At 39.2% G+C, this 17,956-nt stretch overlaps 1 protein-coding gene across 9 annotated transcripts in view; it reads right to left on the bottom strand.

Moving 5' to 3' along the window:
* Nucleotides 1-14,816, bottom strand: part of TCF4 (transcription factor 4) — a 348,000-nt gene extending 333,184 nt beyond the window's left edge. For 2 of the 9 annotated variants that reach the window (XM_012745440.3, XM_012745443.3), the window contains exons 1-3: nucleotides 12,988-13,152; nucleotides 11,983-12,074; nucleotides 10,336-10,408 (exon numbers count right to left, since the gene is read on the bottom strand). In XM_012745440.3, the coding sequence (XP_012600894.1) occupies nucleotides 10,336-10,408; nucleotides 11,983-12,054 (145 nt within the window). In that variant the 5' untranslated portion in view covers nucleotides 12,055-12,074; nucleotides 12,988-13,152. Of the gene's footprint in view, nucleotides 1-10,335; nucleotides 10,409-10,828; nucleotides 10,847-11,982; nucleotides 12,075-12,987; nucleotides 13,153-13,437; nucleotides 13,812-14,307 lie in introns of those variants that run through there. The other 7 variants (XM_012745436.3, XM_012745441.3, XM_012745438.3 and 4 more) reach the window with 6 other exon arrangements.
* Between the last annotated feature and the right edge of the window lie 3,140 nt (nucleotides 14,817-17,956).

Raw genomic sequence — 17,956 nt, 5'->3', positions numbered from 1 at the left:
ATACTTCAAGGTCTAATTTTCATATTCATGCTAATTCATTCTCCTCCCTTTATACTTGTAGAAGTTCAGATGTACACAGATTCTAGGACTTCAGTTTCAGTTGGAAATATGAAGTCTGTACTTAGTCATATCTGAAAAGTGTCTTTCGAAGACGCCCACTGTGTTTAATATCACTTGTTTTTAAAGCACCTACTTCTATCCAACAGCAGCAATATCATGCTCCAATTGCAATATCAAAGCTGAAATTTTTTCTTCTTTACAGCACCATAGTATCTAGCCCTGTAACTTGCATCTTGGCTCTCAAAAAATCTTTTACTAAATGAACGAGTGAATAGATGAGTAAATGAGTAAATGAAAGGTAATTATTCTTAATAATTCTATTGTTATTCCCATGAAATATATTCACACTGAAAAAAAAAAATGACATGAATTCATCCCCTTTCACTTTTCTGAAGTTTTCAAACCTTAAACAATTTTGACTCTCTTTCCCATCTTATCCAATTCGACCAAATTACTAAGGATTAAAGTGTAGAATTCCCTCAGAAGCGCGAATATACAAATATGCACCCCATATAAAAGAAAAATAGTTCTATATAGGCCGAATAGATAAACTGAAGAATAAAAAGAAGTTAATAGAATCAGGGGAAAATGAAATATGAGAAGAAAATTAATCTTGTGGTTAAAAGTAACTAGATAAAGAATGACAGTGTCCATAAGAGAAAAGAAAAGCATCCAGTGTTTAGGGGCATCAAATAGTGGACAATGATGTCCAAGAAGACATATACCAAAGAGCAATTATTCAAATAAGTATTAAAATAGATATTGTTCAGTCTTTTTTTTTCTCACACTTACAATTTAGGCGAGGTGTGCGATGTGTATACTCAATCTGTAAATGTTATTACCATCTGATGACCAAAATTTTTTCTCTTTGAGTTTAAAGTTCTAAGATTGGAAAATATTTCCAATATAAATCCCTTATCTTTTGAAAAGTGAACAAAAATGTTGGGGAATTCATAGGTTCTTAACTAAAAATTTTAGAAATGAGTCTCAAATATTCTTTGTCATAAAAATCTTTTTTTTTAACTCTGTAGCAAACAATTATTCATTAATAAATTCTTCCCAAGCCGTCATCAATCATCACTTGAATTTCTGGCTTCGCTATGGAAACTGAAGCACATGTGACATTAAAATATTTGGAGGTCACAGACAGAAAGACATTTTGATCCAAACTCATCAATATTTGGGGAAAGGAGTAGGATATATATATATATACCTACACATACATACACATTTTCCCATTTGTGATGTAATTCTGATAGATTTTTTTCAAAGGTATATCTGGCCAGTCCACAATGTTCTCACAAATATTATATTAGTTTTAGTTTTGGCTAAGATCACAATATATCTGAGGAAGTTCTTTAAATGCCTTTCATATGTATTATATGGCAATCATAACTATTATCAGATTTCCCTGCTAGGTTTTGAACCAAAAACATGTGGCCTTGGTAATGTTGATGGCAGTGACAATACTAAAAATCATTATGATGAATTTTTGTAATCTTAAAATGTTTTAAAGATAGTAGTTCTCCTTTCTGAAAAAGTGAAAACCCATCTTGAATTGTCCTGGTGAGTTTCAAATTCTTTTTTTCAGTTTTAAGATCACTGTCAATGTGAAACAGCAACTTAGTGGCAAACATTGCAAAAGAATCCAGATTTCCAGAATTTGGTTAAAAAAATAATTTTCTCTAAAGTGGCTATCATTTTGGCTTAAGAAAATTTCCACTGCTGAGTGACATAATAGAAAGAGTTTGGAACTGGGAACACAAATCGATTTCCATCCTGACACTTCCACTAAAAACATATACTTTCGTGTGGAACTAGATTATAATCTGTAACACCCCCAAAGAAATGCAAAATCAGCAAAGAAAAAAAGCATCCAGGACAGGGATTTTTGCCTGGAAATCATCTCAACTGCCTAGAGCAGAATTGACCCCACTGCAGAGCCAAGGAGCTTCTCTTTTGGGGTGCTCTTTTTAATTCACCCTTTGCAATTTCTTTCCTTTGTGCCTGGTTCCCAGTAATCTTAACATACATGCTCAGTCTCAATATGTCACATGTCAAAATTCTACCCCTCATTCAAGGATCAGAGTTGATTTGTCCATGAATACTTCATTATTAATTTTCCCTAGCAAGAAATGTTTCCGCTTATCCAAACTGCTACAACATTTTTGTATCTTCTGAACACAGGATGTTAATAACATTTATACTTTTCTATTTTTTCTTGTTAGAATATATGCCCTCTAAAGGCAGGACCTTTCTCACACAACGCTCTCTATGTCCTGTCATTGCTAACACAAGGGTCTGAGCATAGCATGCACTAAAAAAAAATATTAGATGACCCATGAATCAGAATTACGATAGGTAGATTAATAGCTACTAGCTAGACACAAACAACATCTTATCTCCATTCCCAACACATTAAAACTGCAGGGGTAAAAATGAAGCTGTGCTATAAAGTCTCCAGATAGTGATATAAATAAATATATCTTTCTAACCATTCACTATCAATTTTTACTCATGTTAAGTGAATGTAAAAGCAATTACTGACAAGGTATGCCAATTTGCATGTTTTTCATGTCTTACTCTTCAGCATTTTACTCAATGTGAAAACTGGATGGTCCAGAGCTATAATTTCAATAACCTCCATAGATGCTAGGTCTTTCCATAATTTAACAGTCCTCTAAATACCTAGTACTTAAGTCTTGGCATGAGAAATTTAAGATTAAAAACCTTCTATTTTGGTGCCTTGCAATTCAGCTAAGTACCCCAAAAGGGGATGTTTAAAATTAATGGAAGATTAAAGCAAGGAAGAACATTCTAAGAGGTATTCTGTAATAGGGCTTTGTCACCACCTTCTCTGTTTTATGGAGAAAGTAGACTTTTCCCAACGGGCTGAAAGTTTATATGCCAACCATCAGTCCAGTTTAACTATTCGAAGTTAAAAATGTCAGAGAAAAAAGTTTGTAATGGAAATGCTGACATGCCAAGAAGTAAAGAGGCACACGCAGGTGCCGCTGTAACCCAGGGTCATAATTCAATCAAGCTGTATTTTGACGTCATCTGTTACAGAAAAAAGCCAAATGGTTTATGAACAGCACCAGAACCCCTGAGATTAAATTACAGCCCTGATATTTAATCATGGGTCTTACTTTGTTATTTTTAATAACACAATACATTTTAACAGTTATTCGTCAACTGCCTTAGCCAAATTAGAACACGTGATGACAAGTGAGCTGGATTACGATGTCCACCTCTCACAGTCTCAATTTTTATTATTTTTTTCAGAAATGGTAGATTATACAAGTTTTCCTCTTCTTAAGAAATATACAGTTGGTACTAACGGATTGAGTCCAAGCCTTAATTAAAAGCAGCATGGGGTCTTTGACCAGAGGGTCAGGACATGTGTATTTGTGTCCTATTACAGCCAATAACCAACTGTATGATTTGGGCAAAAGACATTTCACCCTCTAAAACCTTGGCTCCTTACCTAAAAAATAACAGAGCATCTCTAAAGTCTCCTGTAAATCTAAATTTCTGCAAATCATTTACTTGAAAAACAATATTGTGCCATTTCTTTGGGATTCCCTGAGGATTTGAATGCAAAATTTTTATAGCAGAAAAGTTGATAAATTTTGAAATTCAACCAAAATTACATGAGAATTTATAAGCTTAAGTTTTCAGGGGCAATATCAGCATCAGCAAGTGAAACAGGTTCTTTAAAAAGTGATGTACAAATACTGCCACACGTGTGAAGGGTTGTTTGCAAAACAAATCAATACAGGCACATCCAACAATGGATTGCAGTTAATAAACTACATATAGTAATTACCACCAATGGCAGTCTAGAAAGTCATTCATTAAATGTTAATTGTCACACAAAAGTACAAAAGCATCCATTTGAACAATCGTGTGGCTGCACCTTTAAATAAAATACTTTCTTACAGCCCTGAAATTCATCCACATAAACTGATTTTAAACACACCTGGGTATTTGATATGCTGATCAACAAAGCCTTTATTTATTTTTGAAATGAAAGTAAACAAGACAACCTTTTCAACAATTTTGCTATTCGTGTGAGTCTGATATAAATAAATATATATATTTATATATATGACTTACAACAAAGTGTTAACCAATCTTCTCTGAAAATTAAATTGCTACTTCTTTTATGTCTCTCTCATAAGAGCATTAAGAGAGATACAGTTCAAAAGTATCCACCTAAAATCCATGTGCATAACTTATCGCCAGTCTAAATGGGCTTACGGATCTAGACAATAGATAGCTCACATGTAAGCTAATAAACCTGGTGGTCAATTTTGAAAATTTTCCCCAAAGTAATAAGAAACCAGTAACAAAAATAACCTTAAAAAAATCCCTATAATGTACTTTACTTTCTCTAATACTTAGCACTATCTGGTTAACTTGGAAGAACACCTGGTCATAAAAAGTAGCTCATAAAATATAAAAAATAAAGAAAGAAGAGATTTTTCCGTTCCTACCTAGCTTCTTCACTTTGGCGCTGTCTGTACAAGATCTGACTTCTTCAACATACATATAGATTCTAAAGGTTTGGCCAAGAACATTTTGGTTCAAGACTTGTAAACTGAAGAACATTTCAAAACACACCATGTTCCTTATTAGGCAACTTAAGATCTGTTATCTTGGCTTATGGGAACAGATCTAAATAGCATCATAATACTAAACGTTGAAAATCACAGGCCTGGGGCCACCAGGACTCAACTCTATGCCTTGGACGAGGTTGCAAACTTCCAATATAAAATGTAGTTTACCATTAGGAGTAAATGTTTGATCTTTAAAGCTTACAAAATTACTTTGTTTATCATAGCAGATGAAAGCAAAAAGGAATAATTTTAAGCTCAAAACAAAACTGTTTATATGACAGTCTTTACTGCTCCATGATTCTAAGCATTTAAGACAGATTCAAGCAATTAACAGCATAAACTTTCATTACATAGTTCTATTATATATGTTTATGTGACTTAGCTGTTCATCTGTTATTTAAGTGATTTCCTCATTACAATAGTAGGGTAAGGATAATTTGCTGATGCTGTCAAAAATGTTAAGCATTTCAGTCTCAACAGTTCTTGGATCCCCATGCTTGTTTAATGCATTTTATTTACTTAAGTCAGTGTCAAATAGAGTACTGCTTCTGCCTTCTGAATTTAGAAAATGTAACATTTTAAGCACATGTCTGGTAATAGACATATCAAAACTTCAAAACTGCTTATTTTAGTGACAAAAATAGAATTTAGGCTTATTGTTCTTGAATATTAAGTTTCAGAGATCTAACAATGAACTTCAAAACTTTTTATAGTTTAAGATAGGAGACTCTGATTTTTTAGATATTAATATATCAGGCTTGGCTACCTCAACTTTTGAATAGCTACATAAAAACAATAGATAATGAAATATTTTCACTGGCATAGAGATTATCAATTTATAATAGAACGAAAGCACAACAACTTTTAAGATATCTATATTTTCTTTGTAAAAATAACAATAATATGAGAAAGACATTAAGTCACACTAAAATCCATCATAAATTAAGAGGATAGCTTATCTGGATACTAAGGCAGGAAAAATAATGGGTATGGTTTATATCATTACATTAAATGTGTTTTTAAAAATGCTATCTACCCTAAAGATCACGGATAGTATTTCATGCCAAGCCTCAATATTACATTGTGTTCCTATATTATCTCTAAAAAATGACCTATGTCTGATGTGTGTGTGTGTGTGTATGTGTGGGTGTGTGTGTATGAATGAAGGACTCAGGACTTTGAGCTAGGCAGACCTGAGTTTAAAAACCTAATTTTCATTACTGGCTGCTTTGAGAGCAAGTTTTTAATATCTTTATCTCAGTTTTCTCATCTATGAATTGATGATAGTAAGCCATACATCTCAATGGGTTCTTGTAAGAATCAAAAAAATGCAACAAATACAAGGTATACAGCACGCCCCCTGGCACATTAAGAAGCACTATGCCATGCTCACCCACATTCTAGTCTTTTACCCAGCATCTTGCAAAATAATCACAGGGAAGACAAGGTAAAAAGAGAATGATCAATAATCCAAAATTTAGCTCCAAACCTAAGAAAGCAGTCAGAGGACACATGCACATACAGAATCATTTATACGCACAAATATCAGCACACAAACCCTGACACCCTATTGTGCAGTACAAAAGACAGAAAGACAGCAGTGAGACCAACATTATTTCCAATAAAGGATTTGCAGGGCCACAGAGAATTAGTAAACCAAACTTATTTTTTAGAATAACAAATAAAGGCACAGTTTGGAAGCTCTTAACTTGAGCCTCAGTCTTCTTTCGCCGTGCAATGAAGGCAGTAGGCAGTACATTTCTAAGGGGTTTCTATTCCCAAAATTCTATGATTCTAACATAATGCATTAATGCCACTATAGTTTTTAAAAACCTATCAAATTATTCTGTCCTTTAATAAAAACCACATAACCCTTATGAATTATACAATTGTAAGGGACTGTTTGAAAAGGCAGACAGACACCTGCACACAAACACGCACACATGCACATAGGACAGTAAGTAGCACTGCTCAACAAATACCTTTAAGAGAACACCAATTGTTTCTCACACCATCATCATGAACTGAAATTGATTCAACATGCTAACCACCTGAATTTTCTGTATATCACACAAACCTACCCATTGGATTGATTCATTTTTTAATGACTTTACAAAATTGGTGTGTAGTTTTGGTGTCATGTGAACACAGGTTAGCTAACTTCTATGAATGTCAAGAAATGTTTTCCCTCTTCCAACAATGACCCACAACAGAAAAGTGGTGTGTTTTACTGCTACTCTTAATTGTTCAAACACCCATTCATTTGGAAATCTTGTAACAATTGCTGAACACCTCAGGAAAACTAAACAGTTACAGGAAAGAAGCTCAACTTTTAAACTAAGGGAGGAAGATGTAGTATCCATCACAGACTAGCTGTAAATATATGTAACAGATGTGACATGGGCTGATCTAACAAGTTCTGTAGAATGCATAATTTTAGTAGCCCAACTCTAAAACTACTTTTTAAAAAGATCCCAAAGCTTGTATGTTTATCTTTTGCTCACAAAAAGACTCAAAGGTAACCAAATAAACTGTACTTTTGCTATATCAGAAAATTAAGTCCTTACTCATCAGTAAATTATAGACTCCTTAGATGCATTTTTTTTTCTTTTGGAACTTTGTCATCCTATTTTTTAATGAGAATAATTTTCTTATCACCCAGGCATGTGGATGCTTTTAGTTCGTTTTGAGATCAATGATATAACGGATATTAAATTCCTTTGTTTCAGTTACCATATAGATTATAACTATTTCTTAAAAATAATTCCAGAGCCCACCAATTTTCCCTGTTAAGGTCACTGAAGCTCAGAACGATCATGGCTGAATTGTTTTAGTGCTTTCTGCTGAACACCTGCAAACATCAAACAAAAACTGCTGGTCCTTTCCTGGGTTGACAAAAGCCTTTCATGTGAAAAATGCTCCCTGGGAATGTCAGGCTGTAGCTCAGGTTACATTCCATTCTCCCTAGCAGCCTCCCCATTTCTTAAGGTGGTAGGAAAAACCATGTTTGTGAAATGAAAGATTAAAGGGAATATGGCCACACTTTATTTTCATTCTCACGTTGCAAATCACGATGGAGCATCCTGTATTAATGGAATCAAAAGCTATTGGGAACTTTAAGCATGAAATATTACCATGCTTCACTTTGAAAAAAATCCAGCTGATTTTTCTTATAGTTTACTATAGTTTAGATCTTTTTTTCCTGGATCCAAGTTTCCAAGGGACCCATGAAAGTGACATCTGAGTCCACTCAGGACAATGAATATTAACTTGAAGTAAATTTTGAAAATTATTTCTCTCTCCAAAGTTTCCTAGTTCTTCCTGCCAGTTGAAGGGAGAAGTGCAGTTTTCATGATTTTTTTATTTGTTATGCTTTAAAAGAGATTTATCTCTTTTATTAAGTGGAAATATAACCCATTTTCTTCACTGATAGCCCTGTGTTCAAATATGTCTTAATAGAGGAAAACTAACACTCCAATCTATACCCTACATATACGGTCTCCATCATACTGCATAAAATGAATACCCTGCATTTTCAATCAGGCAGCCAGAATAAAGGGGCCACTATACTTTTTACCCTTACAAGTAAACATTTGGTCCTGAAAACTACACCTCTGGTACAATGTAACTTAAAATTCAACACCCTAAAAAAAATCACTGCATATACATTAGAAATATTGTAACATGGCTTAGTAAGTGTGAAGTCTCTCTCTAGGTTTAAGTATGCAGGAATATATACATAATTGTCTTAAGAACTGTAAATTTTGACATATAATCACTTATCAAAAGGTATTAATACATATTAAACCTATCTAGCCTGTACTCTCTATAAATACTTAAAACATCATAGCAAGGACTTTATTTAAATGTGAACAAAGAAAATAAATCAGACACACAGTTGTCTTTTTAAATAGAATATAATTTCATACTTCTAAATCATCTTAATTAAACCATATCTAAACTAATATACTTAATTTATTCCAAATGTATCCATTTTACAACAGCACAAACTAATATTTTGCACTGACTTTGAAAGCAGTCTACCTCTGTTCCTGTGTGACATAATCTACTTTTAGATTTATACTGAATATACATTTCTTAAGTAAAGTCATAAAAAAATCACTGAGATCAAGTTAGTTACTGTTTTGATAGTGTTTAATATGAAAAATTAATGTGCTCACAAGAGATGCTTATTCTCATCTTTTCTTCAAACATGCATATTAATATTTTCTATCTTAAAAGTTATACAGAGAATATCATGCAGAAATTTAGAATATATAATACTAATACAACAAAATTCTAAGTCCCTAAGTGGAAAATGTGACAGGGTCCAGGATAGTAAAACACAAACATATTGTCAACAGTACTTTTCATCACAGTATACTAAAAACATAAAATAAAATATAACCATAGGAACCATCTCATTTTTTGTAAGTCAAGTTATAGAGACAAAAATTCCCTAAACTTATGGGGGCCAATAGAAGGAAAAGTACCTTATTTGGAAATGAGCAATTTTTAAAAGCCATTAATTATATAAAAATATACCAATTACACAAAATACATAGGTGAACAGATTTCTTTCACTGCTATAGCACCAAAAGAATATTAAAAGATATGAAATTATAGTCATAGTTGACAGACTATTTCACTGGCATCTCACAGCAAAAAGATGTCAACATTTACCAGTCTGACTTTAGAATAGTACTCTGCCTAATGTACTGTTATGTACCACTGCCAGAACTCCTAAATTCTGCAGCTGTTTAACAAGCATAAATGGATTTAAGCCTTGGACATAAAGGAAAGCAGGCAACAATGTCTAACTCTTTCTTATTTGAAATTCATTGGACCAAAAAAATACATTTTAAATGAATATAATATTTTCAGTCTCCACTTTTAATAAGAGACAGCCAACAGTCCAGTACTAAAACTCCTCCTTAGATGCCAGATAATCATTGTGCACACAGATTCCTTTGTGAATAGCGCTAACGTCTTTTTTAAGCATCACCCAAAGATCTTTCATTTATAAAATGTAAAAGTCCTTCCAAATTTGCAATTTTAAATATAGTAAAAATTCATGGCACAAGTAAATGATTAAGAAAAAGAAACAGCTAAAGCAACAAAAAGGATATTTTAAATATAAATGAATTCATATTTAGCCTCTCAGATTAGCAAGAGGCTATTTACAGCTATGGTTTACTACGTAGCATTCATCTGCAAAATTAAGTGCTCATTTCTTTACAAGGGTTAATTGTACACAGTACCTAATAACTGATATTATTTACAAGGGATTTTCCCTTTTTATGAATGTTAGATTTTTTTGCCTATTTTCAAATAGGGGACATTAATTTATTCCCCATGTTAACATTGGCCTTATCTTCATGTGTTTGATTACAACTATATTAGAAAATTGCTTTAAATTAAGTGATGGAATTTTGAGACAGTATGCTTAACAACAACAAAAAAACAACTAATTTTAATTGCAAAAGATAACATTTTGTGTAAGTTATACCACTGATGGATAATGAAATAACCACAGGATTACAGGCTAAAATTCAATGACTTTTTCAGAACACTTCAACAGAGCCAAAAATATACATGAGTAAATAAACAGCTAAGAACATTTAACTTCACACTAAGAAAAGAATTTACATACTTGAGCCAGTAAAATGTCCACTCGCCAAAGAAGTTGGTCCATTTTTCCCACTGCTCACAGGAGGTGAAAACATCTAAAAGAAACAAAGAAATATTATAGTTGAAAAGAAGGTATTTGTGCCTTCAGAGTTCATCAAGTATCTTTCATACTCTTATCAAATAACTTAAGAGTTTATGTTAAGGGTTTATTTAGTAAAACACATCACCATCCAACTTAAAATTATAACAGGCACAACATTACAAATCCCCCCCCCAGGTTCATTAGATTGCCAAGCAGTATGACTACAATTTGAACAAATACAGTCTCCATAATGTTATCAAGATTCAGGTTGGAGGGCAGCAACCTCTCTAGAAAACACTAGTTTCACAAAGGAGAAGAAAAAAGTTGTTTGTTTTATATTGAAAACCTTGGCCATAAACGTGGCAATGTCCATTTCCATCCCGTATAGGATTTGCCTGTCATATGTGAACCCAAATAAAAATAAAAGTGCCACCTGCACTAAATTCTCATTTCGTCTCTAACATGAGAGCAATTTGAAGCAAGACACTCTCTCTCTCTCTCTCTCTCTCTCTCACTCTCACTCTCTCTTTCACTCCCTCTCTCTCCAGCATTTATTTCGACCCTAATTGGTTTCCCTCTTCTTCGACGTATCTAGTGGATAATGCACACCTTCCCTGAGTCAGAGCCTGCAAAAAGCAAAGGAACGAATGGAGAAAGTGCAGCAAGCAGAAAGGGGGCTGCAAAGCTGCCCAGGGCTATGTTTCCTGGCAAAACTTCCGAAAGCCATTTCTCCAAAAGAAGATCTAGAAGAGCAGCAGCAGCAGCAGTAGCAGCAGCATGAAAGAGCCCCACTTAGAAGGCAGTTTGGATTTTATTTGTGTGTTTTGTGGATTCTTTTTATTTTGCTTTACAAATGCATCTTACACCAAACTCATCTGGCATTAAAAATGAATTTCATTCCCCTGACAAGTTGGGGACGTGGTTTGGGAAAGGGAAGCAAAGGGATGGAGAAGGACCAAGTACAGCCGTAAAACTCCACAAGTGTGTAAGTTCCTCTTTGTGCTGATCTCACGACTATGAAATTTACCAAAACAGTCCAAAGGGTTCTAAAGAAGGTATGCTCAGCATATACATACTGGTTTTCAGAATCCCAGGAAAAGATGTAGCTAGGAGGACTATAGGTCCTACTAATTCAAAGCATCAACAGTTTAAAACTTTAAGGAGACAACTGGGTCTCCTATTTTCTATTTCTAGAAAATAATAAATTAAAACGAAGAGTAGTGCGCAAAGTATTAGTACTCTGTGTGTTCAGATATGGCCAAGTTTTAGGGGTGGTTTATAGTTTTAGGGGTGTCTGTTTTTCCTTTCCACTGGGGTTAGATTCCATTATTTTGGGGAATCGGTGGGTAGAGAATTCAAGGCAAGTAATTAGACTCGAAAAAAAAGCCTGAATCTTCCAGTACACCCAAAAATTATAGTTAAAAACTTGTCAAAAAGACATTCATATTCACCAAGGATGCAGCCAATTAAAAATTATTCTTATCCTTTAGATTACTATTGGTTTCTAGCTGAAGTGTTTGGCTTTGGGGGGTTTTTTTGTTTTTTTGTTTTTCACAGCTGTTGTTAGTTTCCACCGTTCTTTCTTACCGCACTGAAATCCAGTAAATCACTCAGCTCTTTGTCCGTCCCTAAGGCAGCCATTCGCTGTTGGTGATGCATTTTAGCAAAATCACACAAACCTAGAAACATGGAAATAACCGCAATCAGAAAATCCAGTCCCAATCCTTGGAGAAAACACAATCGGATTTTTGGAGACTGGGGGGGTTGGGGGTGGGGATGTGGAGGCGGGTGGGATTAAGGTGGAAAGGAGGAAGGGATGGGAGAGTTGTTGTTGGGTTTGGTTTGGTTTGGGTTTTTTTTTTTTTTTTTAAGATGGAATAGGCAGCAATAGCAAAAAAAAAAAAAAAAAAAGCGATACTGTATTTCCAAAGAGACGATCTCAAACTGGTAACATCCACTATAAAACCAAATCCGGGAAAGAAAGAAGAAGAAGAAAAAAAAAAAAAAAGCCGCTCTTCAGCGCATCATTTTATGCAACAGGAGGTAGAGCGAGAAATGAATGGATCACAGAGAAAAGAGAAACTACTCGGAACGATCCGGTCTCAACTTTCCCCCCACCCTCCACCCCACCCCCCACACACTCACACTCACACGCACACACACACACGCACACGCGCGCGCCGCACACACTCGCTCACACCACTCCCCTCTGCTTTTCAAAGTAGCTATAAAGAAATTAAAGATGAGCGAGCGTCTCCGGAGTGGAAACACGTCCCCAGGGGGAGGGGTGACGGGGCCGGCGGCGGGGGGCGCGGAGCAGGGCGGGGTGGGGGGCCGGGTCCCGCGAGGGTCCGGCACCCTAATTCGTGGGAGGAAGGGGCGATCGGGGTGAAAGTCAGGCCCTCGGCAAAGTGCTCGGGGCCCGGGAGCGGGGGGTGCGGGTGCTGGGGGTAGGGCCGGGGGGGGGGGCAGCGGCGCGGGAGGGGAAGGGGAGTCTGCGCCGCGGGCGCCGGGAGCCGCGTGCGGGGCCGCCGAGCCCGAGCCCCGCGCCGCCCCGCGCCCCGCGCCGCGCCCGCCGGCGCCGGTACCTACCGCCCGCGCGCGAGAAGGGGCTCTCCGTGCAGCGCCGGCGCCCAGGCGGCGTTCATGTCTGAGCGCGGCCGCAGCGCCGCCGCCGCCTGCTCCCGCGCCCGCTCCCGCGCCCGCTCCTGCGCCTTCCCCGCCGCCGCCGCCGCCGCCACGGATCCGCAGACGCGCAGCCAAGATCCCTGACTCTTAACACCAACTCTCTTCTCCGGGGAGGGGAGGGGACGGCGCGGAGGGGGAGGGGGCGCGCCGAGGCGCACGGAATTGCAAGTTCAGCAAAGAAATGGGTGGGGGGGCTCCGGCGGGCGGACGCGGCGCGCTCGGGGTCGGGCCGGCGGGGATGCACACACACGCCCCCCGCCCCAACACGGGGGGGAAAGAAAAAAAAATCTCAACACCACCCCCACCCCCCCACCCCGCCTCGCCAAAAAGTACAAACGAAAATGCACCGAGCACCTCATTTTCCCCCAAGACCGTCAGTTACAATCTGAAGCCTGAGCACTTCGGCGAGTGCCCGTTCCATCCCTCCGAGGCACTTTGGAATTTATTCGAGTTTACATCCCCTCACTTCTTTCTTTCTCTTACTCTCGCTCCCTCTCACTCACACATCCACACACGGCAAAGCAAGTTTATACGAGGCTGCAAATACACGTGATGCAAAAAGACTTTGCCAAGAGGAACAATATTTTTCTTTTCCAATCTATATAAATCAAGCCACATTTTTGCTGGGGGAGATTTTCGTGTCGCTTTAGTTTTGCGTTGGGGGAAGAGACCTGAATTGCATAACTCTTTTCCCTCCCTTTTAAGTCACAGAATAGTATAGCTGCAAACTTCGCAAAAAAAAAAAAAAAAAAAAGAAGAAGAAGAAAAGAAAAAGAAAAAAAAAAGGCATTTTTAGGGGGTGGATGTTGTTTTGTTTTTGCACTTGAGTTCCTAGGCACGCGAAGTCCCGGTTCGCCAACAACTGTTAAGTTTTCAATTCAACATTTACCATTATAGGCCCTGCATGCTCTTAAAACATACTTTTTCACATCACTTTTTAGGACAAAAATTAAGCTTCATAATTCTATCGTTTCGTAATAACAAGCGTGCTTTATCCAGTATATGCAACACAACGCTATTTTAACGTGTGTTAAAAAACACATTCTACAAAGCCTGGTATTGCTAGATGTGCGAGTACATACACAAAATGCATGCACACACTTTTTCCCATTGGCAATTATTTAATAGGTTGTTCCTTTTGTTTTTATAAAACACTGGGATCGACATTTTAAGAATTAAATTCAATTACAAACAGTTTACTCTGACAGCAAATTGTAACGTTACCTTAAATGGCCACAAATATTCTCACAATATTCCAAGGAAAGAGACTTTAAAAAGAGAGACCAAAAATCTTCTGCAAGTACTTAGTATCTCACATGTGTATCCCCCAAAAAAGTATTTTAACTGGTACTCAGTTCTGCTCCAGGGATGTCCACAAGATTACAAGATTATGCACCTGGCTCTGGTTTTTTGCATTTTCCACCATAAAACTGCAACAAAATTCCCTCCCCCAAAAAAGAAATCATTAAAAAAAAAAAATCCAACAACTTTTTCTTATTGTTTATAAAAAAAATCAACCCAGGATAGTTATAATTTTTCCTCAAACAAATCTTGTTGGTGGTTTTTTTTTCTTCTTCTCTTATAAAGTCTTAAACTTGTTCCAAGTTTAGAGCTGTCTCATCATCATCATCCTCCTCCTCATCATCATCACCATTGACTCCCCCGTGGAGTCACATTGATAATAATAGGTTTCCCTGAAAGATACATTGTAATCCATTCACATCCGGGAACTGCGGGCTTATAAAGAGACGGCGCTGCGGCCGCGGCTGCTGCTCCAGACAATGACTGGGGAGGGGCGGGGCGGGAGCGGGCGACCATAGAGTGGTAAACAGTGCGCCTAGAGAGGCACCCAAGATGGCGGCGCGCGTCGACCACGCCTCCTCCGGGAGCGGAGGCGGGTGGCGGGGCGCGGGTGGGCGTCGCGCGTGGGGTACCTAGCAGTGCTACGGTTCACCGAGGCTGGGGTTATTCGCAGGCCCCATTTTCCTGCGCTCTTCCTTTTGTTCCCGCTTCTTTGCTGTCCCTGCTCTTTGACACAAAAGTGTAGTTTCTAAATAAATTCACGAATTAAACTCCACAGACTTCCGCAGGGGAGTCAAATCCCCCAGCTTCCCCCGAGACTAGAGCCCGCACCGACCTCACCGACAGCAAGCCCAAGCCAGAGTTCTCCCGTTTTGTGGAGCCAGTTTTCTTGGGGAGGGCTGGGTGGCGTGGAAAAAGACCCCTGAGCCAAGCTGTTGTTCCTGGGCTGGAATAGATGAGGATCCTCTTCGCCATAGGCCCCTGAAAGTGTGAGAACTTTGTAAGTCCAGAAAGTCTTCACTTGGAGAGGTTCTTTCATTTATTGCTGTGCAGACTCAAATGGAGTTTGTACCATGAGCCATGACTGACTCAACTTCCAGTTCTGGCCACGCAGTTACCTTCTCTAGCCTGTTTTCTGGTCTGTGAAATGCAAATAATAATGCCCACTTTATACATATACTATTACAGCAAGTGTTACAGCGGGTGTTTCTGAGGACAAACGGCACACAGAGAGTCAGCGATACAAGATCTAGTTGCAGGCAGGCTCAGAGGGATCTCACCACCAAATTCTGAGCCCTGTCTACTGGGTTTTTTTACTAGGTTGGGGTGGCCCAAGGGGTGGGGTCTCAGGTGGCTAGTGCAATTCCAGAAGCCAGGTAATAGGTTAGTACTGGGTTGATAAGGGTATTCCTTATCATTGCCTCCACCCCTGTTGATGCCCTTGGATGTCTATTATAGGGCATCATTTCCCAGTGGGTGATAGCCTTGTAAGGCCATTATTTGAGCTATTGCTCTCCAGGTTACAGTTGTCTCTACGAATTTTATAACCGTGATCAGTATGCAGGGGCCTACAGAGACAAGGTGGAGGATGGTTATTATCCCCAGCAAGAGGTAGTAGGCATGAAGTCCATTGTCCTAAGTCAAAACCCCAGGTTTGTTCTAATTCCTTGTTTATTTTCTGGATTTCTGCAAAAGGAGAGTGGTAGACCGTACATGGGGATGATTTCTCTCAATAGAACCTATGCCACTTCCCTAGCCTTTTAGGCCCAGGTAGGGACTGCCTCAACCCTGCCTGAGAAGGTGCATATCAGTACCAGCAGGTATTTATAGCTCCGACATGGTTTTTGCTTCTGTGAAATCAATTTCCACATGCTCAAACAGAGAGGTTCCGGTGAACTGAATTCCTGGGGTGGGTCTCAGCCTGACCGCTGTATTGTTTTTAGCACAGGTCTGGCAGCGGGTGCTGGCTGCTGCAGTGATGGATGAAAGTTTGGTGATGTAGTAGTACCGGGTGAGTAGCTGCATGAGGGCTGTTTTCCCTAGGTGAGTCAGATTATGATGTCGGGAGACAATGGGGTATGCTAGTTTATTGGGGATAAAGATGTTATAGTTCCGTAGGTGCCACCACCTGTCTGTGTCTTTCTTGGCCTTCCCCTGCTCTGCCTACTGGTTCTCTTCTGGGGTATATTTGGTCCTTTGGGCCACTCGGGTGCTAACAAGATTTGGCACTGGGTTGGAGTGTTGTCCTCTGAACATTCTTGGCTGGCTGCATGTTTGGCTGCTTGGTCTGCCAGGCAGTTGCCAGTGGCAATCGAATCTGCCCCCTTTTGGTGCCTTTGACAGTGGATGATCGCAATTTCTTTCGGCTCCCAAACTTTCTCCAGCAGTTGGAGGATTTTGTCCCTATTTATCTCCTTTCCATGTGCAGTCAGCAGTCCCCACTCCCTGTATATTGCCCTGTGAATATGTATTGTGGCAAAGGCATACTTAGAGCCTATGTATATGTTTGCCTTCTTACCCCAGGCTTGTCTGAGGGCTTGGATGAGGGCCCATAGCTCCACCCTTTGTGCGGACCACCCTTGGGGCATGGGGGCTGACATGATCTCATCAACTGTGGTGACTGCAAAGCCCACCAGTCATTTCCCATTCTGGATAAAACTACTGCTATCCATGTAGAGTTCTAAGTCCGGTGCTGGTAGAGGACTATCTTTCAGATCTAGCCGGCTGGCGTAGACCTCCTCTATTGCTCTGTACAATCATTGTCCAGGGGCCCTGGCTCAGTGGTTAGGAGGGTGGCAGGATTCAAGGTCTGCATAGTCTCCAGGGTGACCCGCGGATTTTTGCATAGCAGTCCTTGATATTGTGGTAATTAACTGGTTGCTTGAGAACCACTGGTGCCCTGAGGTGTTCATTAGAGATATTACTGTATTAGGGACTCGCACATGAAGGTTCTGTCCCAGTGTGAGTTTGTCTGCTTCCTTGACTAGCAGGACAGTAGCTGCCAGTGCCTAGAGGCAAGGTGGCCATCCTGCCACTACCAGATCCAACTGTTTTGACAAGTAAGCCACTATTCACTGCCACTGGCCCACGTTTGAGTCAAAACCCCCAGAGTCACTTGTTTCTTCTCATGTACAAACAGGTTAAAGTCTTTGGTCCAGTAGCCCCAGTGTGGGGACTCTTTTTAGTAAGTCTTTTATTTCCTGGAGAGCCCTTTCCTGACTCATGTCCTATTCCAATTCTTTGTTTTCAGGCCCACATAGGACTTTGTACAGAAGCTTGGCCTTTAAGGAGAACCCTGGGATCCAGATGCGACAGAATCCAGCTGCTCTGAGGAATTCTCTGAGTTGTCTCCGAATGGTCGGCCTGGGAATTATACAGATGATGTGCTTCCACTCATGTCCCAGTGTCTGACGCCCCTGAGTGATATGGAAACTGAGGTACTTTACCTGTTGCCTGCAGTTCTGCCTTTGTCCAGGAGACTTTGTATCCTTTGTCAGTGAGCAGTTGGAACAGGTACGAGGTTCCCCTGTGGCAGTCTTCTGTGGTTGGGCTTGCTATGAGGAGGTCATCG

Source organism: Microcebus murinus, chromosome 17 (assembly GCF_040939455.1).
Source record: "Microcebus murinus isolate Inina chromosome 17, M.murinus_Inina_mat1.0, whole genome shotgun sequence".
Lineage (NCBI taxonomy): Eukaryota > Metazoa > Chordata > Mammalia > Primates > Cheirogaleidae > Microcebus > Microcebus murinus.
The sequence above is the reverse complement of the archived record's forward strand: the minus strand, read 5'-3'. Positions and strand labels throughout refer to the sequence as shown.